General features: G+C 45.3%; 1 protein-coding gene across 1 annotated transcript in view; it reads right to left on the bottom strand.

Annotated features, from left to right (window-relative positions):
- Positions 1-695: 695 nt before the first annotated feature.
- RCSD1 (RCSD domain containing 1) overlaps positions 696-27,426 on the bottom strand; it is a 33,929-nt gene continuing 7,198 nt past the window's right edge. The window contains exons 2-7 of the mRNA XM_026083402.1: positions 8,363-8,470; positions 5,862-5,951; positions 4,430-4,501; positions 2,871-3,074; positions 1,717-2,353; positions 696-795 (exon numbers count right to left, since the gene is read on the bottom strand). Coding sequence (XP_025939187.1) covers positions 1,724-2,353; positions 2,871-3,074; positions 4,430-4,501; positions 5,862-5,951; positions 8,363-8,470 — 1,104 coding nt within the window. The 3' untranslated portion in view covers positions 696-795; positions 1,717-1,723. The remainder of the gene's footprint in view (positions 796-1,716; positions 2,354-2,870; positions 3,075-4,429; positions 4,502-5,861; positions 5,952-8,362; positions 8,471-27,426) is intronic.

Genomic DNA, 27,426 nt, shown 5'->3' on the forward strand with positions numbered 1-27,426 from the left:
CACCAGTACTAAAAACACCCCAAAGCTGAAGCACACAGAAAAATTGCCTACAGCGGCTGGGTGTTTCATACATAGATCATCCAGCTCAGCCCCCACTCCAAAGGGATTTTATGCTTTATAATCAATTTTCAAAGAGTTTTCTCCGTATTTAGGATTCACATTGTATGCCATACAGCATATGTGGAGAAAACATACTTTTTTCCTGTTGTTAAAACATTATTTCGTTAAATTTGAAAACCCCAAATTTTTCTAAAGAAGCTACTGAAAAGGCACCATACATATAAACATGCATACATACATATACACACACATATGTGTGTGTGTGTGTATATATGTCTGTGTGCATGTATATATATACACATATATATATATGGGTCCTACACTGATGAACTTCATCTGAGACCAATGCAGTGGAGAAGAAAATGACATTTTGGAGCTCAGCAGGATTGAGGAACAGAGGTCCCAGAAGTGGTGGTGGCTGTTGGGCCCAGCCAGGACACCGTGCATCAGGTCTCTCGGTCCCTGAATATCCCCTAAGAGAAGTCAGCCAGCATCTCCATTTTGAACTCTGAAGCAATTATAAGTCAGTCTCTCACTCTGACTGTAACAGAAGATGATGGTGTGAGAGCAGAGGGCCAGGGACTGGTCACTCAGCTCTGGGATGCTTCTGCACCTCGAAGGATATCTGTATTCTGCTCCTCTCCTGCCACAGACAGTTTTCCAGTAGCTTCCATGTTGATTGGGTTAGATGGCTCCTGTTCATGTGTTGTCTCCTCTGTCCTGACTGGATATGTCCTTTTGAGAAGGGAAAAGTAAAGAAATCATGAAAAATAATAACAGGTTTAAGTAAATACAAGGATGGGGAGTCTGTGACAGATATTGTACTTGGGGGTATTTGGTAGTTGCCATGCTAGGAGGGAAAGGTGAGCTGCAGCCTGAGCACCAGACTGCTTCCTTTAGTTCCTCCTTGCCAAACCACATAGGCATTTGAAGAGGGGACAGGTAGTTGATGTGGAATGGGATATTTCCTTAAGCATCTGTAGCTATGTTGGGTATCAGTGGTTAGAGAATAAGTAAGAAGCTATAATGGAATAAGCCTGGCTTTAGCCAGTGGAAATCCTCTTTTATTTTAAGTGGTAGAGACCCATGTTTGCACGGTTCCAGGGCTGACCATGAAACTGGTATGTGTGCAAACACTATTTTTGCTGGCAAAGCTAACAAGTGGTTTGGAAATGTCTCTTTAAATCGATCAGCCTGATAGGAGGGATATATCATATGAGTGTTTTTCTATATATAATATGCATGCATGTGTGCATGTGTATATATATATACACACATATATATGTAAACGTAGGGATGTGTGCAGAGATCATATATATAGTTTCTGCTGGGGAAGAGTGCTTTTTGTTACAAGTGCTTTCAAAAGTGAGCATTTGAGCAGAGTGCCTAGTATCAGAGGGCATCTCTGTTTTCTGTTTTATTGAAGCCAGAATCAGCAGTTTCCTCTCTACTTCTAGTTGGTCCCCTCTCTCTGTAACATGAGCCTGGGGGGCTTTTTGGTTGTTTCATGTGCCCTCCCCTGAAGCCAATGCTGTCTGAGATTTGGTACTCTTGATGAGTGAGGAGCAGCAGAAATGTTAGCCTGCTCTGGCATTTTCATTAGTAGGCAAAAACCTCTGGTATTTTAGGAGCCATCATCACGCAGATCTGTCTTACCTCTGCATCACAGTTGCTCTGCGCCCTGGTCCTGTGTGGGTGATGTTGAAGACTCATTGGCAGTCTCCAAGCCCACTGCTGCCTGCAGCGTCTCAGGTGCCAGTGGTGCTTCTTCAGTGTCTGATGTTTCCTGTGTGTCCGTGCTCTCACTGGTCTCCTTCTTCTCAGCTTCTTCCTTCTCCTTGTCACCTTTTTCCTGTTCAGAGGCACTGCCTTCCTCCGTTTCTCCCTGCAGACCCTTGCACACCTTCTCTTCCTTATCTCCAGAGGGAGGCTGGGGAGCATTCTCCTCCCCTGATGCATAACTCACCTCCTCCTCCATATCTCCTGTGTTATTCTTGCAAGGAGTCATTTCTTCTGCCTGTTTTTCCCCTTTTTCTTCATCTTCTGATCTGCTGGATCCTCTCCTTGATGGAGGCTTCTCATCAGACCCTGACTGTTTCTTTAGTGCTTTGCTCCCTGTTTCTGCCTCCTCCGTCTTGCCCTTGGGCCCAAACACATCATCCCCATCTTCTTTGGCACCATTTTCTGGAGAGGAGATGTTGACCCCTAAATCTTCCCCATCTCCATATTCTGACAGAGATCTTCTGAATCTCCTGGAGGGAGGCCTACGCTTTATTGATCCCCGTGTCCGCACCTTGAATACAGGAAAAGCAGACATGGAAGAACTCAAACAGAGTAGTGTTGGAAAGTGAGAAAGTACAACAGAGGAGAATTCCATGGGAAACTTGATTGCTATGCTGGTGGCTTCACTGCTCCTGCTCTGCTACCCAGAGGCAGGCGGAAGAGGACTGCTTTATAGGTTAAGCAACTCCTTAATATGTACCTCCTTCCCCACTATAAAGCTGGTCTTTGTCCCAGTTTGATCCCAAGTTTGGATCATTGTCCTCATTTAAACTGTGGCTCCCTGTCCAAGTTAGACCCTAAGCCAAGGTTTTTCCATTCATTATGCTTTGGAATATGGTGGTTGAAGGAGTCTGCACAGCAGCTTATCATGGTAAATGAGGGTTACAACTCCCCTTTTAAGTGCCATGCAGTTGGGCTCTATGGGCTCTCTAGTCTGTGTGGCTACATAAGCCTCCTGTTCTAACTCATATCCCAGCAATAAGCAAGCTTTATCCTGCTGTGTTGGAGAAACCCCTGCACATACCTACCTTGTTATAGAATTGCAGCTGAGTGCCTTCTGGGGGTTGATCGAAGCTGACCGGCGTCTCGTTGGGTTCAATGGGTTGGGACTGGATGCCGGGGCTGCTAGGGGTGGAGGGAGGGGTGCTGAACGGAGAGACCATGACTTTCACACCCGGGCTTTTGGGAGATGCTCCCGGTAGCAGGGCAGCTGGAGCAAAAGCCAGATTGGCCTGCAAAGGAAAATAAAACACTGATGTGTAATACATATATTAACCACATGGGGTAACTCTTGCTCTTGCCACGGAGGATAACACACCTCTCAGCTGTCATAACCCACATAGCTTCTGGTTACGGGTCCCTCCTGGTGATAGTGTCAACAAACAAGCCTGGGCAGTGAAGTTATGACTAGACATTTGCCCTTCCTCAACAGCTGGATCTAGGGACGTGGTCTTTTGTCATCCTGAAGCCTTTAGGGATTTTCCAGTGACTGAGCCAAGCCACTATCATCTACGGTGGCTGAGCCAGGAGAGAGCATAAACAAGCAGTCAGCAATCACTCAGAGATGTCAACCACCCCTGTTTCTACTCAGACAGACCTCACATTTGCAGGCCTGGTCTGCAGGTCTTTGGAATGATCCATATGGTTACAAGGAGTGAGAAGATCATGAAAAGAAGCAAGTTTGTGATTAACTGTGGCAAAGCACTTCCTTATCGACTCCTGCTGGCCCATTATTAAGAAGTTCCCATAGGCATATGCCCTTGGGTGCATTAACGGGGACACTGCTATGAATAGGCTTATGTTGTGTCAGGGCGCCCAGGTGGCATTATGGTCAGGAGTCACACATGCTGCCAGGAGAGGCAGCTGGCAGTAGTAGGGCACTACGTCTATGAGCTGTCAAGTGCTGAACTGTCCTCACTGGCATGAATCAGGTGCTACTGAGAGATACAGAAATGGCCCTGGGTATGTTTGTGCGTAACTTGAGGAATTGAGGCCAGGAAAGCACAGAGCTTCTAGGCACTGGTAAGGGAGTGTCAGGGCCTGGAGAGCCACTTCCCACCACCACCATGATTTTATCTGTCTGTGCTCAAGGCCAGCCCCCTGATATGGTACAAGTGTCTAAACTCTTTTTAGACCATTGTGAAGAAAGAGTTAGAAGAAGCCTCAGCCAGGGTTTCTCTCCTCTTCTCTTGGGAGCTGCACTTAAGCTGAGGCTTGTGCCCTTGATCCCCACCTGAGCTGCACTGCTGCCATGCCTGTGCCTGGCCATGTACCTTGCAGATCCAAACCCTGACCCTGACCTGCAGACTGGCTTCCTAGCTTGACCTCAGATCCTCCTTCAGACTTGCTGACGATTGTTGCACTGTGTCTGACCCTGGTTACCATCACCACACCTGCTCTGCCCTTCTTGTTTGTGTTTTGTGGGACTGGGCCCTTGTCAGTGAGACCACTGCCCTGCTGGCCTAGCTGTCACCGTCAGCTCCTGGCTCCCCTTCCTTTGTGGCTGCTCCACAAGAGAGAGAGCCATGACAAATGCCAATCATTTTTAATTTGCTGGGGCAACCATGTGGGCCCTTCCAGGACCTACCTGCAGCTTTTCAATCATGGGGGAGCTTTTCACCTTGACCTTGAGCATAGGGCAAGCATTTGGAGACGGCTTCTGCAAAAAGAAAATGAAACAGGAAAAGGCCACAGTAAAGTAAATGAGAAAAAAGAAATACACTGAAGGCAGAATACTTGGAAGTGATAAGTACTTGTAGGGAAGTAAATCAAGCCTCATATAGGATCTTCACACAAAAGTTTGCTCTCTTCTTTCCTGACTCTGCTCTCCTTTTGTGATCTAGCCATCCTAGGGCTCTCTATATATGTATCCTTCTTGAGGGAGAAAAGGTGATTGTCTGCTTTTTGGCTGAATTACCTGAGTTTGGTGATGTGCAATGGCTCTGCTGCTATTTGGCCTTCAGTAAGGTGTTTAACCTATGACAAAGTTTTCCCTGACATTATCTGAGGACTAGACAGATTAAAATTCTACCTCTCAAAGGATACAAGGCCTTAATGTTGGTAAACATAAGGAACTTTTTGTGACAAAGAAAGGCTTTCTGCCAGCACCTGACTAACAGGGTTAATGAGCATCCAATTAATTTGGACAGGAAATGCCTAAGTGACCGGAAAGGTAAAGCTATGAAAGGCTGAAAACAGCTTGAGAAAGGGAGACTATTGCTTTGAGGAGGGGCATATTGCTCTTTTGAGATCCAAAGGAAAAGGAAGGAATCTAAGACTGTAAAGCTTTGCTATGCTCCTTTGGCTTGGAGGCAGCAAGAGGCTGTAGCTATTAGAAAATAAGGACTAAGAACAGCCTCCTAAGGGCAGGTGGCATTGTGAAATTGGTGGTTAAACCTCACACATTGAAAGATAGAAGGACAGAAGTGGCTGGGAAGGGTCTGAATATAGGAAACTTTAGTGGGTAGCAGTCAGCTTGTTGGGACCTGCTCATTCAAGGGTGCTGTATGGAGTCCAGGTCAAGACAATATTCTGCAGGTATTGCTGAAGAAAAACTTTTCACTCCGGATTAATTATTCCCTTTTTCTGAAGAAGGAAATAACTCAAGAGCAGAACTATTACACCATTATACTCAAACCTCTAGTGTTCATCTGAAGGCAATAAACAGAATAGATGCCCTCTGAGCTAAATGCTGTTCAAATCTAATAAATGCCAGTTCCTGCTGTGAAATGCTTGAGAGGTGAGAACTGGGTGGATCCTTCAGTGCTCTGCTCTGAGGGTAAAAACAACAGCAGTAGAAATGGAACATGTATCCGTGCTACAGGAACGGTAAGCAGCATGGAGCTGACTCTGCAAGGGGGTCCTCCTTGTGGGTGAGCAGGGAAAGGTTTGATGCTTCATGACTGATGTCATGTTGCACAGCCTGATCATTGTACTGCCTCTAAGCCTGTGTCTTAGGAGTCAGAGAAAACAGGCTGCAGCAAAGAGAGACCTTGTCCTTCTATTAAATTGATACTCACTTGCTCATCGTTGTGGCTTGTCTCGATTTTGTGGGAATACAGTGGAAGGGAGCATGGTGGTTTCCTCCGAGTTGGCTTATGTGGTGGTACCTAAGAGAAGAAAACAACCAACTCAGCAGTGGGGAAATCATTTTTTTTAAAAAGGAAGTGAAATTCAAGCACCAAACAGCATGCTCTGTAAGTGACTTGCTTGGATGGCAAGACCCAGCTCGCCTAAAGAAAACATCCAAAGGCAGCATTTAATATTAGCATATGAACATGTGTCTGGCATGCTAGGTGTGCTTACAGCATCTCTAGCCCAATCCTAGTGTTAGAAAAACAGCCTTCATCCCTTCCCCCAGTATGAACCACAAGACTTCAGGCTCTGTGCAAAGCATGCTCTCCTAAGCTGTGGAGGGTGAAGAAGCCTTCTGAGAAGCTTCATCTCCAAAGCATCCTGCTGGAAACCCCCTTACAATGGAATAGCTTGTTATTGTTCTTTTTCCTGTCTTATTACCAGGATTCCTTTTCAATGAGTCTCAGTTTCCTACCTGGTTCATGATCTTGCTGTTCTGTATCTGAATTATTTTAGGAGCAAAAAGGGGCATTCTGACTTTTTTTACATTGCCTGCAGTCTCACTGATTACTCTCTGATGAAGAAGAGCAGCTCACAGAGACAAGGCCTCAGCTGTAATATTTCATTTGACTAAGAAAGAGATTTGCTAGGGGAGAAGGAACTTAACTGCAGGGCAACTTAACTGCAGGGACATTCATTTTGAATGCAATTCACAATTAACACGCAATTTTTGTGTGCTAACACACAAAATCTGTGAATAATATTATGGTACTGGATAATATCCCTGAGATAATATTTGGATAATTTTGTTACCTTCTTACAGGCAGGCATGTGAAAAGTTGGATCATGGCATCTTTGCCCTCTGTAGAGTTGACTGTCTTGGAAGATCAGTAGATTTGATGTCACTTAACTGCTGGTGGTGCTGCACCCAGCCATGGTGATGCTGCTTCTCTAAGCAGCCACAGGCAGCCCTGCCCTTTCGCTTGCATCACACTAGGTAGCAATAATATCATGTCTTACTGAAACCCCACCATTTTGCAACCAGGCAATGCTGCGTTTTGCCCCGGTGATGTGTGAGAGGTTTCCTGGTTGATAGGTTCCCCTTTGCTGGCGAGGGTCAAGCAAGAGTTAAAGACCATCCAGTCAGCCATTAATCTGAGCCCAAGAGGGTGGGGAAGTGACATATGGCTTGGAGAGAAAAGACAGGAAACTTTGTCCTCCTCAGTCCTTGGAGAAATTGAATTTTCCCCCATCATGGGGCCTTTCCGTGCTGCCTTGGCTTGGGAACAGCAGAGGTCTGCAGATAATACTAAGAGAGGTCTGGGAACTTGCTGCCTTCTTAAGAGTGAGGGACTTAGTGCAATTAAATCCCATACCTTAAAAAAAGGAAATGACTGTATAAGGGGAGAGATGGACGAGTGCGCTGGTGACTAGAGAAAAAAGAGTGCTTGGGAAGAGATTGGTTATTCACATCCTGGCGCCCGGCTATGAGAGTGTTAACCTATGATAAATGACTGCATGCCAGTCCTGCAGGCCAGAGGTCACACTACATGAAGCCAAAGCCAAAGACAGGATGGGTGACAGAGAAGATTCCCTTAGGCCCAGGAGGGACAATGCTGAAATCAGCTGAGCACTGAAAGGAAGCAGTTTAGTTTTAAAGGGGTACTCACTGACTGATGAGGGCTGTCACTAAGCATTTATGCTAAGTGTGTAATAAAAGCAGGGACTGTCCCAGAAAGTCAGTCTCCATCCATAAATACTTTGACTTTCTTTACTTCCTAAGAGAGGAATTCAAGTGTTTTGCTTATCTGGTGAAAGAGAGCTTGTGAGGTGAATGCTTAGCATAGTAGACTTTCAATAGAATAAAATTTCAGCATGACAGAGATAGGGACAATCTGAAATGCTGAAACTGGAAAGAGGTTACTAGGGCAAGTAAAGAGACAGCTTTCTGTCTCAGCACTATACAGGAGGAACTACCTGAGGGAAACCTTCTTTTGCGAACAAGGTACTGGTGACCTGCTGCTGAGATGCATGGTGGCTTCTAAACTGTGTAATATGTTGTTTGCTTGCTTTTTCCATAGTTCAGGAATTAGCTATTTTATTATTCATTGTCAACTTCTGCCTCCACATACACGTCCCAGATCGTACATGCATTGCTCTCTGCTACTGCTAGGGAATACATGGGTATCCTACTAGGTTTTAGTGTCTCATTACAGCGTCTAGTTCTCCTGAAGTATGCTTCTACCAAAATATTCATGCACAAGTCAGCAATGCGTGGAAGATACTGTCATAGCTTGCACCGAACAAGTAGTCAAATCCTTYGGGAAGACTGAAAATCAAGGTGGATTATTTATGCTTAGATCACCCAGGCTCTAACTTCTGGAGGTAGGGGTGACTGCATCATTTACCACTTCTTTTACATACTGGTGGCTGCAGAGCTCCTTACCTCTTTTCCAGTGATACTGGCTGCTTGCTCTTTGAATTTCCCTGCTAGCTGAGCCACTGATGGTGTTGCCGACTTGTCCACCTCTGAATTGGTCTCTGTTGGCCTGTTCTGACAAATCAGGAATAAAATGTTATAAGCAAAAGCTGGAAAAAGCAAGGAGGCTAGAGAGAAGCCTGTGTATGTGTTATAAAGTTCAAGAGCAAGCAAGGACTTAAAGCATAGTTTCTCACATCTGGCATCAATCTCCTCATTTGAGAGCAAAAGGTTTGGGAATACAGGACTTAACAGCATTTTCAAATATCTGAGGCTCTCAAAGGAATCTCAGAAAACTAGTAATTCATGCAGAGTCTTCACCACTAGCTGAAGATCCTATAGCCAGTTTTTTTCACTGGAAACAAACTAAATATTTCCAATAATTGTCTGCTGCTCATCTTTTTCTAGCAGTGAGTGGACGGAATTGAGCAATAAAAACTATTCCCATGCACCTTCTCAACCCTCCCACTTCTTATTGCTGTCCTGGTCACAACTGCCCTTCCTTTTCCAGTGATTTTGCTGCATGAAGCCATTCCCTGTCCTTGCAGCAAGTCAGCATTTGCTTGGAGATATGCCATGCTGTTCTGCTTTTTGTGGCAGTGAAATATTGGAGAGGGGGAAATAATAAGGCTGAGAGAAGCTACCCCTCTACTGGGTTGAGAACAGGTTGAGAAGTAGGAGGATTCCTGGAGACTGGATGGTGCAGCTCTTCCCAAAGCACACGGCTCTGGTCATCCCACATTAGCTTTGTTTTCTTTGCTATGTGTATATCAAGCAATATGAGTAGAAAGCCTTAAAATCAAAGTTCATGAAAGGAAACATTTGTTCTTTTATCTCTACTATCTGATGCCAGTGAAAACCAAACCAGAAGAACTATGAATAACGAACCAACAATCCTTGTTTTGTTACAGGCTGACCTCAAAACAACAAACCAGGCTACAAACCATCAGAAAGGAACCTCATACCTCTGATCCCTATACCACCACCATTATCACATGACCAGCACCACATTTCTTATTCCTCTCCCTCAATACACTTTTGTTTCTCAGCCAGAAAGTTTCACCAAAGGCTCTTGCTAGAGGAAGGCATTTCTGTTTCTCCAAGGGCTCCACCAGTGCCTGTCCTTCACCCTTCATACTGCTCTGCCTGGAAAAAACGATGTCTAGCTAACAGAACTGCTCCTTCAGCATTGCTAGAGGTGAAGGGCCCTCAAAACAAGCTGGCCCACCTATGGGCCATTTGTTTTGGGCCACCATACTACAGGGACTGAAGAAGTAAGTATGGAAACTTGAAATCATATTGAAGAAGCAATTTGTTAGGCACCTAGTTTCTAGATTAGAAGTAAATAGAGGAGATTACACTAAGGATCAGCCCAAGTCATAGTACAGCTTGGAGCAATTTCTAGCCTGAAATATCTGGTATAGAACAATAGGGCTAAGGCCCATTTCTAAGTAACCTTTCCCTTCCTCAGGGAGCTGTAGCTCCCCAAAAATGCCATCTTCCTTCTCCCAGTCCCACGAGCCCTTCGTAGATATCTGCTGTTCCCTGGTTCCAGGGTCCTGACTACATCTGCCTTTCTTTGATCAGCTTTCCTGCATCCAGCCATGAAAGCTGTACCAAACTCTTCCTGGTGAACTTCTAGTACCTTCCCACCACCTTTTCAGCCTTCATGAGAGTACTTAAAGGCAGGAGGAGTGGCAGATAAGGGGAAGGGAAGAAACAGTAAGGTAAGCAGATCRGCAGGGTGACTTGCTGCACATGAAAAATAACAGCTGGGCTGAGTGGGGAGGGAGAACCTTCCGCTGCTGCAGGCTAGCTCTGTGTGGTGAAGGAAGAGCAGGCTGGACATAGGAAGGAGCAAAGGAGGAACCTGGAGAAGGGAGGATGAGTTGGGAGGCTTGGCTCTGGCATACCAGAACCCAGAATATTTGGGCGTAATGGAAGTGACGTCTGAACTGGGGACTCAGTACAGGCTGAGGAGCTGCAGGTGCTCAGTGTCTGAGGAGGAATGGTTGCCTCCCCCATAATCTCTTTTTCTCTAGTACTAGAGCTTCTTTCACAGCCCTCTGCCTTAACCCAGAAAAGACAGAGCACTTCCTCTTGGCCTCTTTGACCTCTTGTTTTGGGCTTGGGGATTTATTTATTTATTTATTTATTTATTGAGCTACAGTCTGAAAACATAGCTCCCTTTCTCCGGATTTGATCAAAGCTCTGAGGCTGGAATGGTTCCACGCATTTCTCGTTCTGCTGGGGCAAGGCCTTGCCGCGCGGCTCTCATGCGTGAGCAACTTGCCGCAGGCGCACAGGAAGACGTGGACATGCCATTCTAAGATTAGAACAAGTAGCCCATGGGCTGTGTCCTCCAGAAACCGCCAGCTGCAGACTCTCTGATTACACTATGCATTTTGCAACAGAAAAAGTCACTTCTTGGATCCTTTCTGGCAATTACACTGCAATCCCATATCCAGCTCTTTCTACGGCTTCTTTTTTTCCCAGCTGATGTGCCAGGCTGCATGCCTTCTAGTCAACGGAGTTCACTATGCCGGGGCACTGAGATGCAGAAAGTTCCCTTCCTCCCACTGAAAGAAGAGCACTGTCCCCTTTACTTCCTGAGATGGGACTAGCAGTCACCCTCCTGCTCCAGGGAAGGTGGGAAGCCTCCCTTTCTCACTCTCACTGGAGATGTAGCAGCCCTCAGCCTCTTTCACCACTAAGACACATCTGCTCCTCTCACTCCAGAGTTTCAGTGCTGGATCTCTCCTGTCCCATGGCATTAATGCTTTGTCTCTCAATCCTGGTAAGATTCCCAATCTTGGTGACATAACCCACCACTTTTCAGGATGATGAAGAGCAGCACCTCTGCTCTTGTTTAGCAAAACAGTTAAGATTACTCAGACCCAAATTTTGTGCTCTTTGCAGCCCACTGCAGATTCTTTTGCTTTTCAGAAAAGAAATGTAGTTAGCCCGCATGGACTAAAAATAGAAAGCTAACGTAGAAGTCCATCAGTAAGTAGTGTCTGCTACTCTGAGGTCTTTTACTCGTCCACAAGAAAAATATTTAAGCTCTGCAGATTCTGAAAAATATCAGATAGAGCAGCAAAACCAGAATTAAATTGTACCATCAATGTAAGCATGATGCTGTCTACAAAAGAGGAAGTGCAACTAATGAGTTCTCTGTAAGGGGTTTCATTTTCCTCTTGCAAGTAAGTTTATAAAACTGAGCAAATTTGAAAATGTTTTCAACCCTATTTTTCTTCATCTGCTTTTAAACTGAACCTAGTCCCTTTGATCTGGCAGCATTGGAGAAGAAAATTCTGCCTTTATTCATTGATTAGGTACAGTCATGGTAATTCAAGTTTCCCACCAAAGCCCATCCTTCCTTTTTCTTTGAAGTCCTTGCCTCTGCTGTACTTCCCACCCATCTCTGATCCTGCAGCGATTGCCTAAAGAGGGGGCATTGCTTTTAGCATGGATACATATCCCTGCCTCTCTCACAGGATGCCTGGCAGAAACACCATTAGGGCCCCACAGAAATGTCACAGCCCGTCCCTGCTGGGTCTGGCAAGGCAGCTGGGAAGGTCTCTGAGCTGAGACGCCTGGATGCAGTAGCACAGGTAGCTGTGGCTAGCACAGTCCCAACTTCATTGGCAATTTCATATGCCAGAAGACACTAGGGCTAATAAGACTGACTGATGGGGGTGTAATAATGTCTTGCAGAGGGCTGAGCGCACCCTTCAGGATAGCAATGTCATAAGCTGGCTCAATGACATTTGCTGATTCTCCTGCTAGAGCCTGCGGAGCCATTGGGGGTGCCAGGGCAGAGAAGGTGCATGTTAAACACACATGGCAAAGAAGTCCAGAGACTGAAAGTTTCTCTGTGAATAATGTTTGTTTACTCACACAAAAAACTTTTCTTAAAGATTGTGGATTTAACCTACAGGTGGGAAGTATCACAGGAGACAACAAGCTTCTTATGAAATCAAAATTGCAAAGAATCCAGGGAAAAACTGGAAAGCCGGAGGGGTTTAGGGAATGGATTTGAATCTCCTGCTGTGACTGGCACAAAACCTTGCTCCAACAGCCCTCTGCTAGCAGTTTTGGTCATGACCCACCCCCTTGCAATTAAAACCTATCATGACTCCGTGTCAAGGGATTGGTATCCCACCAGTTTTGTTCATCTTATTGACATTGTCCTTAATATGCCACCGGAAACGCTAGCCTAAAAGGGTACCAGCAGGGGTCAGAAGCAGATATGGAGAGAGAATCTGGGTTTGGATTGGTTCCTTGGTTTTGGCTGATGAAAAGAGCAAAGGTCTATTAGCTGCCGTACAGCAGAGTGTTTTGGCTTAAGCGGCACTTAAATACCAGCTGAATGACAACAGAGATTTGTACTGCCCTGCTCTCCCTCCCTCTCCCCTGAATCCTTTGACTTGCCTGTTTTTGCAGTTAGGATACTCTGGCCACAAGGAGCACCTTTTATCTGAGAATATAACCCTTCACAGTTCTTTGCAAGGCTGGGGTATTTAGTGGCTATGAAGTCAGTAACTATTCCATGACTGTTTATTTTGTTCCCATTCACTTTCCACCCTCATTTTCATGCAGGTGTATCTGAACCTGGTTTTGTGGCCAGTTCCTGACCTTCACATCCCTCCCTTGGTTCTAAAGAGCCTCAAAGGTTTCCTTGCGGGCACTTCTCACACCGATCCATAGCATTGGTCTGCTTTCCTGTGCGCTGTGCTTGCACAAGCACTGCAAAGCTCCCCTGAGACTCTCATGGTGTTTTTCATTGCCACACATACAATCTCCCTGAGAAAATGCAAATGTGGCAAAAATAATGAAAAATATAGTGTGCCAGCAACAGACACAGTAAGGCACAGGAGGCTCAGGCTAGTCTCCTGTTTACAGAAATAGGATCTTGAAATACTGATCCACAGATCCCAGTTCTCCACACTGAAAACAAGAGAGGATCAATGCTTTCAGGACACAGTTTCATAAGATCCTGGTTTTAGCAGAAAGACAGCTTACGTTTCCAACTGCTCATTCTCCCTTGACCTTTCCTTTCCCCTTACCCCCTTCTCTTGTGCCAGTTTGTGGGGCTGTGCTGTAAACCGGATCACTGAAATGATCTAGGCTAAAAATACTTCCCTTACCTCTTTACAAGGTTATTTTTAACCTAGAACATTTCAGTAATCCAGTTGACAGCACAGCCCTAGGAGCACTTGCACTGCCATAGCAGGTGGGGGAGGGATGGCAGGAACAAACTGCAGCCGGTGGGTGACAACTTCCCTTTAACCAGTTTGGCTGAAGATGCCAGAATCTAAAGAAATGATGTCCTTACATGTCCTCCTGTTCAGAGGGTTGATGTTACAGAAAATCATATTTTTGCATGCCTGCTGGTAAAGGCTGTTCTAGTCCGTTGTGTCGGTGTTTCGCCCTGTGATGTGTTGCCTCCTGTCCAAGGCACGGCTGAGCGCAGGCGGTGAACCCACAGAGCACCTGCGAGAGATCCCAGGGAGCACATTGCTGGCAGCTGAGTGATCTGGAAGAAGTCTGCAGTAAAAATTTGCAAATACTGTGGCGGAGATCTCCAGCAGCTCCCCTTCAAACAGCAGCTGCCACGTGCTGCTGCTGGGGAGAGGGTTTTCCAGGGTGTGTGGCAGAGCATGCCCTGAAGTCGAGCCCCAGCTACGGTGCTGGCGCCTCTCGGGCAGACACAGACCCTGGCCCTGCTCCACTCAGCACTGGCTGACAACATGCTAACACAAATTTCACTTTCTCTCAGGAAATGTTCTGCCCATCCCTCCCGCCCACTGGTGAACCAGGTATCTGATTTTAAGAGGTGTGGTTTCATTCGTATGGCAGTGCAGGTGATTTTGGCCAGCTTCTGTGTGACCGTGGTGCTGGTTTAAGTGGCTGCCATCCTCACCCTCCCTCAGGGTGGTGCTCACAAAATTGTTTGCAGGACTGTGCCCTGAACCAGGCAGGGGAGATAATTCAGACTAAAAATAACCCAGCCAATAAAAGGTTGTTCTTAATGCAGGACAGTTCCCTGATGTGGTTCACCGTGCCATCCTCCGAAGAGCTGTGCTGGCACAACGGAGGGGGCAACGCAGCTTGGGCACTGCTGAAGCTGGTGTTGTGGCAGGAAGAAGAGCAGCTCTATAGCTCTGGTACCTGCTCAGCTAAGGAAAGGAGGGAGGAGGCATCTGTGAAGAGGAAGCTACTTAAGACAGCATTGCTGCCAAGATAAAGATCATTGCCCTCTGCCTGGAGTCCACCAAAAAGCACTGTGAGGCAGTGTTGTGCTTTCCTTTGAAGTTAAGTGCCTACGCTCACCAAGAAGCTGAAATTCAGAGGGGAACAGAGCTTCCTGCAGACCCTCTTTTTCTCACCTGATGAAGCAAAGCAGCACTCCTAAGGCAAACAACATGCTTTCTGGCCAAAGGCTTCCCGGACACTACACGTACCCTTCTCATTTTTCACTAAAGTAGCAGTAGGATTTAGGGAGGCAGCCATTCTTAGGCCTTGTCTGCATGCGAAAGCTTATACCACGTACACTGGGGTAACTATCTTAGCTTGCACAGGGAGCAAAACAACCTTAATCTGATTGTCACACTACGACACTGATACAGGTGCCTTTTTTTTAATGCAATTGAACTCTTTCACAATAGGTTCAGCTGAAAAAAGCCATTCTCAAACTTCTCAAGCACCTGTTTCTGTCACAGGAGACAACATTTTGGGAGTGCCGTGTTAAGCAGTCGTGAGGAGTGTGCCTTCCCGCAGGGCTGCTCTGGGGGCGGGATGTGGGTGAGCATTTCTTCCCACTGAAGGGAGGTGCCGCAGTCTCCCTCCCTCCTGGAAAGACCCCCTGCATGCATGGGGTTTGCTGAAGCAGAGATGTCCTACTTGCTTGCAGACCAAGCAAGGACAACGTGATGACAGTGCTAGCTCCTCCCATACTGCCCCACCAGTTCGGGGTGTCCATACCTACAGGCAAGAGCTAATTCCTTCTCCCTGCCCAATCTTCTATTCATCTGCAGAGGCCAGTTAGAGGTAAGAAGGCCACTGAGTGGTCACAAAGTACAGCATCTCTGGTACAGTTACTGTCTGTCTGGAGAGGATTTGAACCTATGCTCTGGAGAAGGCATCATGAAGCAATTTGTCATGACCAGCCAAACGCTGTGTATGTGAGACCAGCCCAATGTGGTTAAAGGCCATAATAATATTCAATAACAATGCAAAACATAATAGTAGTGTGTCTGCATGAAATGAAATGATGGATTTTTTCCTTCAGATATGAGGATCCTTCAACCCTATTCTACATATAAATGTCCAAAGAGGCCAATTTGCCAAACAATCCTTTTCTAAATCTAAGTTAATTTATTGTTCAAGGAAGAGGTTCTAAAGAAAACTGTAATTGATCCCTGGGTGTCTTAAAGCAGAGAATAGTGCAGAACTGACAAGCTTACATTCACCTGGGCAAATCTGCCACTCTTTTTGTCCTGCTCAACAGCAGGAAATAGATAACTGAATTTTCCTTTTCAACCTTTTGTTACAGGCACCAGCTATTTCTGCTCCCATGTTTTTTAAGTGCAGATAAGATTAGATGGGCAGCTGTATGGAACTCCTCTTTAAATGAACTAAAAAAAAAGCTTAAGAATATTTTTTAGTTAGGATTGGATGCGAGTTATCCATGGAAAAATCTCTCTACTGTGTAGATTGTGTGGGTTTGCATTTTTCATTCAAAGCCATTTCTCTGTGTTTCCCATTTAGACCAATCCCTATTTGTACCCTCATGCCAACATAATCTGAACTAATTTGTTTGTCTGTGTATATGTGAGTACATCAATGGCATCAAGATCATATTGAAAGGGGAGCATTGTTAGGACTGGAAAAGGAGAAATAAGTTAAACGGGGCAATTTAGAACAAAGCTCCCCCAAAGGAGCAAACTGAAAGGTAGGAGGGTGGGAAAATAACTGAATCACAGCACAAGGAATTGGGCAGCAAAAATCAGTGGAGGCTATGCACAGTATGAGCCTGTTAATTCTTCTCATTATCCACGAAAGCATCACCGAAGGCTGAGCACAGATTACCCAGGAAGTGGGTGGGTTTGTGCTTGCCCTGGTCTGTTTTTTACATCCCTAGAAGGAAATCTCAGGGCGCCTGTTCCGCCTGGAGCTCAGCAGTCTGCTGGGCCCCTGGCTCAAGAGGCAATACGTCCCAAAGTGTAAGCCTTGAGTAAACAAACCTCTTCTTGCTACGCTGACCCGCCTCCATCCCAATGAAGCATCTTTCTTCCTGTCTCTCTCTCTACCCTTTTTCACAAATCATTCCCATTGGAGACCTTCCAGCTCTCTGTTTCAGGACGGATTTATGTGGTTTATTTATTCTCTTGGCTTCTTATCTGGTAATGAAGCTGCTCCTTGCCTGGTTGTGGTAAATTTTAACTACTGGCAGAAGCCCTAGCTAGAAGTGGCTGCAGCTGTGGCTGCTGTGATACCTCATAGCCAGTTCCTGTTCATCTTTGTATCAAAGTAGCACATAGTACTGTGGGATTTAGGTCCAAGACTCTTACCTGCATTTCCTACCATTCATTCCCCCCTTATGGAACAGGATGTTCCACAATAACGGTGCTGGGCTTCACCAGAGCAAAAGCTACTGAGAGCCTTTCCTCACCTACTTCTGGTGGGGCTGCTGTGAACTTTGCATACCAGAGCTTTATCACAGTTATTTTCCAGGAGAGGACAGGACCAGAATACTTTGTAGATCATTCAGGTGTATCCTAAATGCTGGAAAAGAAATATTACTTTTCTAATTCTCTCTTTCTGTTTCATCTTCTTTGAGCAAACTTTAGCAGAAGCTGAATACCTCCCTTTCATGTGCCAGATCAGCATTTTGTGAGCTTTAAGAATGCCGGAGATCATGGAGTCCTCATCCTTTTCCTCCAAGTTGGGATCAGATGGCTGAGCAAAGAGGAATAGGTGGCCTCAGACTGCCACGGGTCCCCCACTGGCAGGAGGCAGGAGTGCAACACAAAAGCAAGCTGAGAAAAGAAAGTAAGATTTCTATTTGAGGTGCAGAAGAAAGCAAAGAGAAAGATTCAAAGAGAATTCTAGGGCTCATATCAGGACATACAATCTGGCTGCAAAAGAATCTAAGGGCACGTTGAGGTGCATAATAATGATCCAGGCACTTTGCAAAATCCTTGGCCATTGTTTGCCAGGCCTGGCATTTTAAAGGTAGTGTGAGCGCTGTTCCAGTTTGACTTGCAACAAAAGGAATTAGTGGAAAACCTCTATCTGTCTCACATGAGCATGCATGCAACTGTGCAGAATCATTGCAGTACTAGGATAAAGCTTTTTCCACATTAAGGTCAAGTAGCCTCCAGGTCTGACGGATATCACATGTAACAGGTTCAATCTTGCACCTCCACAGAAGGCAATCTGGGGCCCTCTGGAATATGCTGTTTGTGCCAGAATATGAGCTCCAGATTTCTGAGCACTCTGAACAGGAAGGGACCTCAGATTAGATCTGGGACTAGTCTGAGCTCCTGGGCCCTGAAGACAGGTTAAAGACTCCTCTGACTCAGGCACATATCTCTTCTGCGTGCATATCTCTAGACTTTACCTGGCTGTAGATTCTGGTTTCCTTCAGATGGGTGAGTGCTCACTAATTAAGAGGTGTCAAAAAGGTAAAAACATACTAGCCATGGAAGTTTTGAAGATAGGCAGGAGGAGGTAAGGATTCCTGATTACACATGCTACCTTCAAGACCAGTCATTTTTAGAGACCAATGATCTCTAGCAGCTTTCTTCAGTTCTAGTCTTAATGAAAACAAGAGCTATCACAAACAGCCCTAACGAGGATTTGACTAGAACCACTGAAATGCATGTCACAGGAACACAAATTTCAGGCCTCTTCTTTTTCTAATGTTTTCAGTTGAGAGCAAGTTTCCTGCTTGAGTGTAAATCACTGCAGGCCCGTCTCTTGAAGTCTGTGAATAAGCTAGCCACAAAACAACTCTGACAAGTACAACATCCCTCCTCAGAAATGGTACACAAGTCGACACTTACACCTCCATGGATGAATGAACACAGTATGCGTGCCTGAACTCAAATGCCAGGTTCTTACATAGCCATAATGCTGGTGATAAAGAGGAAGGTACTTTAACTATAAAATGGAGCAGAATAGTATGAGGAATGCTGACTTCAAAGGAGGGTTGCATGTTTATTTGTTTTTACAAAAAAGGGCAGGAAAATCCTACTTTACATAAAATATGTAAAAATATGTAAACTTTTCCTGTGCTTGGGAAGAGCTTGCTTTAGAAAAAAAATTTTCTCAAGACATGCAGTGGTCTAATCTTGACCCTCTCCTCCAGAGAGCTCCCTCGTGAGCTGTTGCCATCTTGGCACTCAGGGCCAAGCATAGCACAGAGGATAACGTGAGGATATTCCAAGTCAGTGATGATGAGCAGGCGTTATCCAGAAGACACCCAGCAGCTCCCAAATACAGTGCAGTTGTTTTAGAACTACAGAGACTCAGATCTGCCAAATTTAAAGGCTCAAAAAATCAAAATTTGGACATTGGGCAGAGGTGGGAGATATCCTAGCCAAAAACTAGTAAAGGAACAAATGATTTTCAAAGGAAGCAGCACTGTGTTGAACTTGTCTGCTACACTATAAAGAAATGTTGGATGTATTTCCACCTTGCCTACTAAAAGTAGAGGGGAAATTCCTGCTGGTTGTCCATCTTACAGTGGCTTCAGCTGCCCATGCCTACATATAAAAGGCCTGGAGAATTAGTACAGTGGCTGAAGTGAGGCTTTTCTCAAGAAAGCTTTGCTGCCTCTTTGTCTGGATCAGTGGTTTGCTCAGGGTCCTTCTCTGGCACTTCCCTCCAAGTCATCTCAGGACTGTGCAGGAGATTGCCTAGAGCTCCTGAACATGAAGACCAGTGATTGTCCTGAAAAAAACCCACCTTAATCATACTCRGCAACAAGCACCACTAACTAGGTGATGGGCATTAGGTGGCATGGTTTAAGAGCATTGTAAATTCAGGTGCAACTCCATTGTCCCCAGCGATGCTGTGCTTGTTTATGTCAGAAGAGCCAGCTGGTGAAGGGCTAGGAGGGGACAGGTAGCAGAGAGCAGCTAGTGCTGGGTACACAAGTGAGCAGCTGTGTCCTTCCCAGCAGGATTATAGGAAACATCTGTAGACATCAGGAAATTAGAAATGGTAATTATGCTATCTGCTTTCTATTTTAGACTGACTGCAATGAAAATAAAATAAGATAATTGCTACTTTAATGTACCCTCTGAGAAGTCCCTCCCTTTGCTGTTGATACATATCTACTAGCAAAGTGGGTGCAATGCTAATGTTAGATAACATCATTTTTCATGATTGATGGAAGGGCAGTAACAGAGTGCCAGCTTTCTGTGCATCTTCCAAAGGCTTCCCTTTTTCTCAGAGTAACTCCATGAAGTCTCAGTTTAACTCGATTAGGTGGAGCTATCGCTGCCAGTCCCACAGCCTCATGGACCTAAAGTGAAAAAAGCAGCTTCCTGTTTGCCCAGGCAAAGTACTTTAGTAACATGTCCTAATATCAACAGTTTGGCCTGGAAAGTCCCTTATATAGAAAGGGTATGCCAGCCACTCCGTACTAGTCTTTGGCTGGTGCTGAAAATTTCTGAGGCTGGATTTATGGCCAGTTGTTCTTTTCCTCATGCCATGGTATGCAACTCTCCAGAGTGCGTGGCCTGTACTTTCCAAATGCTGCCCAGTGAGATTAGCAAACCCAGCAAATGCAATTGTGAGAGATACGAGTTAGATCTTGATTTTCCCTTTTAGTAATGACAATACTTAGCAATTGCATAGTGCCTCTGTGTTTCCAACACTGTACAGGCCAACTTATTACAGCAGCCGTATGTCAGAGCCTCATGTGGAGAGGGTAGTGTACTGGTTTGCGCATTTGTATGCATATCTAGCAATTGCTGGACATGATACAGAAATAGTTGTGAGGGAAGTCAGGGGTTTATCTGTCAGGGGAGCCCTCAGGCCACTAAGACACAGGTTTGTGCTTCCTCTGCCCCAAGCAACCTTGAATTCTTTGCCACATGTTGGCATGGCTTCAACGGGAAGGCTGGCAAATGCTTGCCCTAGCCTTCCCTAAGCACCAAATTAAAACTCATCTCTTGCTCGACAGACCAAAGAGTTTCAAGCCCACCCCCCTCATGAACAGAACTGAGCCCAGGCCATTCACTTCCTGAGCAAGTCTCTTATCACTCCTGTCAGCAGCTGCTAAGAATGGCTTGATCAAGTGCCATCGTTATCAAAAGCGGCAAACTGCAGCACCTGGTCTCTCCCAGGCAGCATGCCTGTGCAGGAGGTGACAGGCATTTAACCGCACACTGTCTCAAAGGGAGATGGTAACAGCTCTTGGCTCTGCTGTGCCCTGGGCAACATAAGGCAACTGGCTGTTCAACCAAGACTTGCTGCTCAGGGAAAAAGACAGTAGGCCATTTAAAAATAAATTATTTATTGCATGTGTATGTATTGCATTTTGGGAGTCCTTGGTTGGGGAGATTGCAGAAATCTCCACCAACACATGGGTGTCACCATTTCCTCTTCTCCTGTGTGAAGTGCGTTTTATGAGATGCTGACTGCTGTTTTCTTGTGTTTGCTGTGCTCAGAGTATTCTCTTGGGAAAGGAGTGGAGAGCAGAGATGAGGAAGTGGGGCAGAGAGGAATGTAACAGGGGAATGCCTAATGGCAGTTTGGTTTGGACAGCTGACCACCCACAGATGGGTCAGATGGGGCAATCTCAGGCTTGTGCAAAAGTAGAGTTGTAGGCATGGACTGAACTTCAGTGTCAAGCAGGCAGATGCCTGCTCAAGGGAAGAAACCAGCAGAGTTAGGCAATGGCTGCAAGGGTTTTTCCCACACTGAAAATGTAGAGTACAGTGTTTCAGTTCTGCATAGGCCCTACAGCTGGTCTAGCGCAGAATAACTTGCCCTCAGCTACACAAAATCCAAGAGAGAATTTTAGTTGGAGGCTTCATGAGTCCCACCTTGACACTTGGTCCTCCATAGCGCACTGGCTTTCTGCAGTACATGTGGCTGAGCATGACTACACTGCGCAATGCAGTGCAATTGAAGGATTCCTGTAATAAGGCACCTGAGCCCCACAGTCACCCAGTGTTGCATGACTCCTTAGGATGGTATCGGTCTGGCTGCATTCCCTTGGTGCTGTGCTCACCCCAAAGGAGTCATTAGCTCAGACATGGCGCTACATGAACATGCACCCAGACCAGGTGTCTCTGCATTTCATTTCTGTATTTGGGGCCAGTGGGACATGCAGCCACCCGAAGCTTGTGTAGTACAATGAGAACTTTAGGCACACATTAATTGAGATGCCCTGTTGCCACAAAACTCTTCCTAGGCAAGTCCTAAGACAGTCCAACACCCACAAACTGATTTCCTCCCAGTGAACTACCTTTTTAAGGGGATTTCAGTCTAGTTTCTAATTGAACTGATCAGATTTTTAAAAATTTGATAATATGCAGCATGATTATGCATGCATGCCTTTTAAAGACACTTTGCTAGTGATACAACAGATATCACATCTTGGTCACATGCATCCCTTGTTTCTATTGGCCTGTTTGTTCAGCTTACCCTTCCTGTTTCTAGCCGCGCAGCTGTACTGTAACAATTGTCTGAATGCACAATAAAGTACATAGGCTCAGCAAGCAGAGTCTTGGTTTCCCCAGACCACTATGTCAATAGTATAAAAGGAAGGAGAAGCAAGAAGAAGACGTCAAAAGTAGTAACAATAAAAAGATTGAAACGAGATTCAGTGCCAGAAGACAGAATATGCAGGAGGAAATGCTCAAAAGATACCAGAAGGGTAGGGGGAGTCCTGTTGCAATGAAAGCATAAGAGGCCCACATGAGAGGTATGAAGGTGTGATAAAAGGTTGTTAATTGTCAGTGAGTGCTGAAGCTATGGGGGGGAGAAGCAGTGCTATGTACACTAAGAAGAAACTGTGATCATCAGGATCAACAGATCTTGAAGATAAAGGCCATTTCCTTACTGACAGTGAAGAGGAAAGGGTAGAAGGGCTAAGTGGAGAGGCAAAATCTGTTCTGCCAACAAGGCCAGTTGCCCACAGACAAGGCGACTGGCACGGCTGAGAAAGCAGGACAAACAGCAAAGCTTCATTAAGGAGTCCAATCAATCCAAGGAGAAATGTCCTTGGCCTTTCCTGTAAAAGAGCCATGCTTATGTAATTGCCTCATTAACAGCCCAACACAGCTGCTTGCAGACTGAGGCCAAGCAGCCAACATGGAAATACTTTCAGGCAGCAGGAAAAGGATTGTGGATAAAGCTGATATCTGGCTGAACCTAGTCATACACAGCCACAGAAGTGGAGAAATGATGAAAGGCACAGAGGCTCTCAGTCTATACATGCAGTATAGCAGCCTCTCTCAGGGGTGGCTCTCTGCAAGAGGAGTTTTCCTGTAACCTGAAACAGTGCCAACTTCAAAAACTCATCAGTCTAGTGTTGGGTTCTAAGTCCGGCTTACAACACTGGGTTCTCCTTTCTGAGCTTTTGGGGTGCACTAGTGTATCACATTCAAGGTTTACTCTGCCATCATGAGGGCAAGACATTCATTTTTCTTTTTAAGGGAGGCTGAGATACTCCAGATGCTACAGCTTCAAGAAAAAAAGAAATACAGCAAGATTCAAAAGCTGATAATTCATAATACAGCTACTGTATGTGTTAGTGCATTTCAAGCCCTCTAACTACTACCCAGGGGTACCCTGTACACTTCAAAAAGGAGGTGAGAAACCAGTATCCTAATGCACTGAGATATAATGATGCTGCTAGTTTAACAAAGATCTCTGCAATTACTAAGTTTGACTAGACTATGAGACTAGATTAAAGTGTTTCCTCCTTTTATGATGTCCTGGGAACTTAGTGTCCTGGCTATTCTCTTTGAGTTATAATGCCTGTATTTGAAATACTGGCTGTATTTATCTGGAACAAACAGTTTCAAGAAATTAGAATTCATTATAATGAACATTTGGCCTTAAAAGAACAGTGCTTCCACAGAGCAGAGCTCTTCCCTTGCTCCAAGTGAACACCAATGACACATCTGCAGTCTTTTCTAGCAAGTTTATAATAACACTAAGTGTTTCTGGGGAAATACTTTGTGTCTCTAAAACGTGTGCTGCCAGTGAGCCAGAATCTTGCAGCAGATACACTGGAGCACTCCTATTACTTATGATTATGAAAATCTGGATTGGGGTGCTGAAAACAAGGTCCGTTACTCTGACACACCCTGTCAAATATAGTCATCGGGTCCTCTCTCAAAGAAGGTAACAATGAAGGAAGCCGGTGGGCATTAACCTGGCAGCATGATTTCAGTATCATCTGAGAGCCAATGCACCACTTCCCAAATAGTCAAAGAGCCACAGTCTCTTTCAAACTGCACTACTTTTCCTTTTTCCCTGGTCCCCAAGATTTCCAAACAGAAACTTTATCTTCATTAGATGAACACCTACACAGCTTTCAACTTAGTTCTGGAGGAACTCTTGCTTTTCTTGTGTGTCAAGCAGGATATATGCATGGTTTTGCCATTAGCGACTCCTCTCTGTCTGATGGGTGCACTCAAGCAATAAATGTTGTCTTAAAAGTTGGTTGATACAACCAGACATGAGCTACTGTAGATAAGTAAAATGCAATTATACATGGGCAAGGCATGTGGGGGGAAAAAAGGGGGTTGTTTCTCTCAGAAATTAGCCTTTGAATAGGTAAGTCACTTGAGGTGGTGTAGTTTTAGGAATTCAGATACTCCAGTTCTAGGCCAGCACCTTCAGAGCAAAAGGCTGGTCTCTACCCCTGTTGCGGTGATCCTGATGTCTTAATCTACAGCTGACACCAGCTGTTACCACGACTGCAGCCTGGCTGGACTAGAGCATATTATTTCCTCTGTGTCTTTAGCAGCTTGTACTACCAATATATGGGATTTGTGCTTGAGCTACTCATGCTGTTAGCAAATGCCTCCATGGGTGGAGGGGTGAAATGATAGTGTTGAGGAAGAGCATTAATAAGCACTGTAAGACATAGCCTGCTTACCTAGTGCAGTGTTTGCACCGGCTCTTTGCTTGGGGCTCCGTTCCTGGCCTGTGTCCTCGCAAGGACCCTACTTGGCTTCCAGATGTTTCCCTCTCAGACTTCTGGCTGTTTTTCCTGCTGGTCTGGGAATTGTATACAGCCAGTCAACTTTCCCCAAATTAATTGATGCCTGTCTGTGTGTACTTCCAGACCTTGTTCTGGGGAGCTCTCATAGCTCAAGGGGGGAGTTAGTTCCTGCAGGAACAACTGGCAAAATCTCCTGTGCAGCCCATGGGGAGCGGGGAAAGCAATGCAGACTGTAAGGCAAGTGCATCTGATTGCGGGTGAGCCCCCTCCCCCAGGGACAGGGAGAGAGTTTGACAGGAAAACTGTGGATGTGTGCATGTTATTTGAAAGTTGGGATTAAAATGCCTGAACCATGGTTATCTGACACAGGCTTCTAAGAACTGCTTTCTGTTGATTAAAATGCACAGAAATTAATTTAACATGTGCAGCCAATAATTATTTTAAACCATGTGAATCATAGTGTTGTTTTAAGCCACTTTTGGAGCATTGTAGCTGTAGACACAATGAGAGGCTGCGATCTGCTCTCACCTACACAAATTTACATGCTTGGGTAAGTGCTTTGAAGGAAATGAGCTGACCTAATAGAACAGCCTGGGTAGTAAGAAACGGCTTAGCTTTATGAATCATCTTTCAACTGCTGTTCAATTTAGCTTGTCCCTTGCTTGCCTCATGTGGAGTGAGAAAAAAAGCCCTGCTTTTCAATTTAGCTTGTCCCTTGCTTGCCTCATGTGGAGTGAGAAAAAAAGCCCTGCTTTTCACAGAGGTCTGAAATAAGATGAACTTCAACAGGAAGAGACTCAGACACAATGTTTCAGGTGAGATGAGGAGGGGACAGCTCCTGGACTAAAAGAGTGGTTAAAGAGGGTGACTTTTCAGCAGGTGCATACCCAGTGTGCATTAATTATCTAATCTGAAGCAATTCAGAAGGCCAAATGAGAAACCTAAGTCACTGAGCCATCAGAGAAGGGATGCAGATGATGTAAGGAGGAGGGACAATTCAAAATATTTCAGTTAAATGCTTTAAGTAGACTGTAAATACCTCCCCATTTAGAGTTAAACTCAATACTAGATACAGTCTAGTTGTAGCTGCACAGAGATTCAACTCTTTAATTCATCACGCTGGGAGCCAAAAACCAGGAAGGTAAATGAGCCTACACAGAACTCCCAACTTTTGCAGCTTCCAGGACTCATCAGTTAGGACTGTGCTATCTTTGTAACACATCACTGCTATTAAATTAGGTCTACACTGAATATAAGCAGGGCAGACAAGGAGGTTCATATTTATCTCAGCCAGGAATTTAGTCTAAAAAGATACACAGATATGGTATGAAGGAAGGTGATAGTAAGCATGCAACTGGCAGCCGACTTGAGGTGTGAATGCTAAGCTATATCCACAGAGATGTCTTTTTTAATTGGTCCCTGGAAGGCTCAGTGGCCCCAGCAGCAGCACTTAGGGGCTGGGTCCAAGGGACACTTTCTCAGCTGCGGCCCTCCCTTTGGCTCTGTCTAGAGTTTCCAGTTTGTGGGACCTCTGAAAACCAGGACCTACACTGGGCAAGCCAATTCAGGCACGTGAAATTTGCAGTTATGTTTGAAAATGCATATCTAAATTTTCAAGCCCAGTCTGGATCACTTCTAATAATACATTAGGAATTTAGTGATTTCTGTAGATAAATGACTCCAACATCTACCGAGCAAAATATATCCTGAGGAGAATGCACACAAGTAATCCTGAGCTGTAGCTTGGCCTTTGATGTGTGTTCCTTCTGTGATTTGAGAAAGATAATTATCTCAGAGTTAACCTGCTTATAAAATTCTCCCAATAAACCTGTACAGGAGAAAGCCAATGTTTGTAAGAGCTTTGAAATACTCTACCTATTTCAATGCTCTATTTCTTTTTCCTACCGGCTAATTTAAATTCTTACATGTTCGTTCGGTGACAAATAAGACTGTGGGTTGAATGGGGTCTAAGCTCCTCCAACCTTAAACACAGTTTCTCCAGGTTAAGGCTGAGGCACTGGAAACAGGTGCACGCGCAGTGGCAATGCAGTGCCTGCACTCCACTTACTCACGGAGTAAATCAGCGCTAAGAGGATCTGGCCAGCATGTCACAGATTTCATGGACCTTAAAATGAGAGGTGATGAGAAGAAAAATTATATTCAACCTCCAAAAGAATGATTCAGGAATTTTTGAGTTGCAGAGCACAGGCAGAAGAAATACAATATGACAGTTTCATTATGTGATAGGTTTTCTTTTCCAAAAACCAAAAGGCCTCCCTGAAGGCTTCCAGCTTTGGCCTTTGAGACTTTCCAGACTAAACCAGTGTCTGCTGCAAAGGCTGGAAGGGCCACTCCAGATGATGCAGACTTCAGTGTGCTGGATCTGAGTGTGAAGCTGCTGTGAGGAAGGGACCTTGTAAGAAAGGACCTTGAGCACCACGCTTCTGAGCAATTCCCTGCAGAGTCTGGTGTGTAGGATGTTGCTGGCTGGTCACCCCCACTAGGTGCTTGAGGTCAGACCTGCAGTAGTGTGAATGTAAGATCCCAGTGCCAAGAGCAGGCAGCTGGACTGGGAGGGCAGGGTCGAAGAAGGTGAGTCCCATGCTCAGGGCATGAGGAGTGAAAGGGATCTGAACTCTGCTATGAATACAAAGGAGCAGAGGAGAGTGGCCGAGAAGAAATCCCTTGGTGATTATGGGCACAAGCTCCTTAAGCTATACAGAGCGGAACTTGATATTACATGAGATTAATAGTCTGGCATTACTGAAAAGGCAGCTTTGTGTTGAGATGGGAGATGAAGGAGAAGATGCTAAAACTTTTCTTGTCT

The sequence above is a fragment of the Apteryx rowi genome, unplaced genomic scaffold (genome assembly GCF_003343035.1).
Source record: "Apteryx rowi isolate R43461 unplaced genomic scaffold, aptRow1 scaffold_60, whole genome shotgun sequence".
Lineage (NCBI taxonomy): Eukaryota > Metazoa > Chordata > Aves > Apterygiformes > Apterygidae > Apteryx > Apteryx rowi.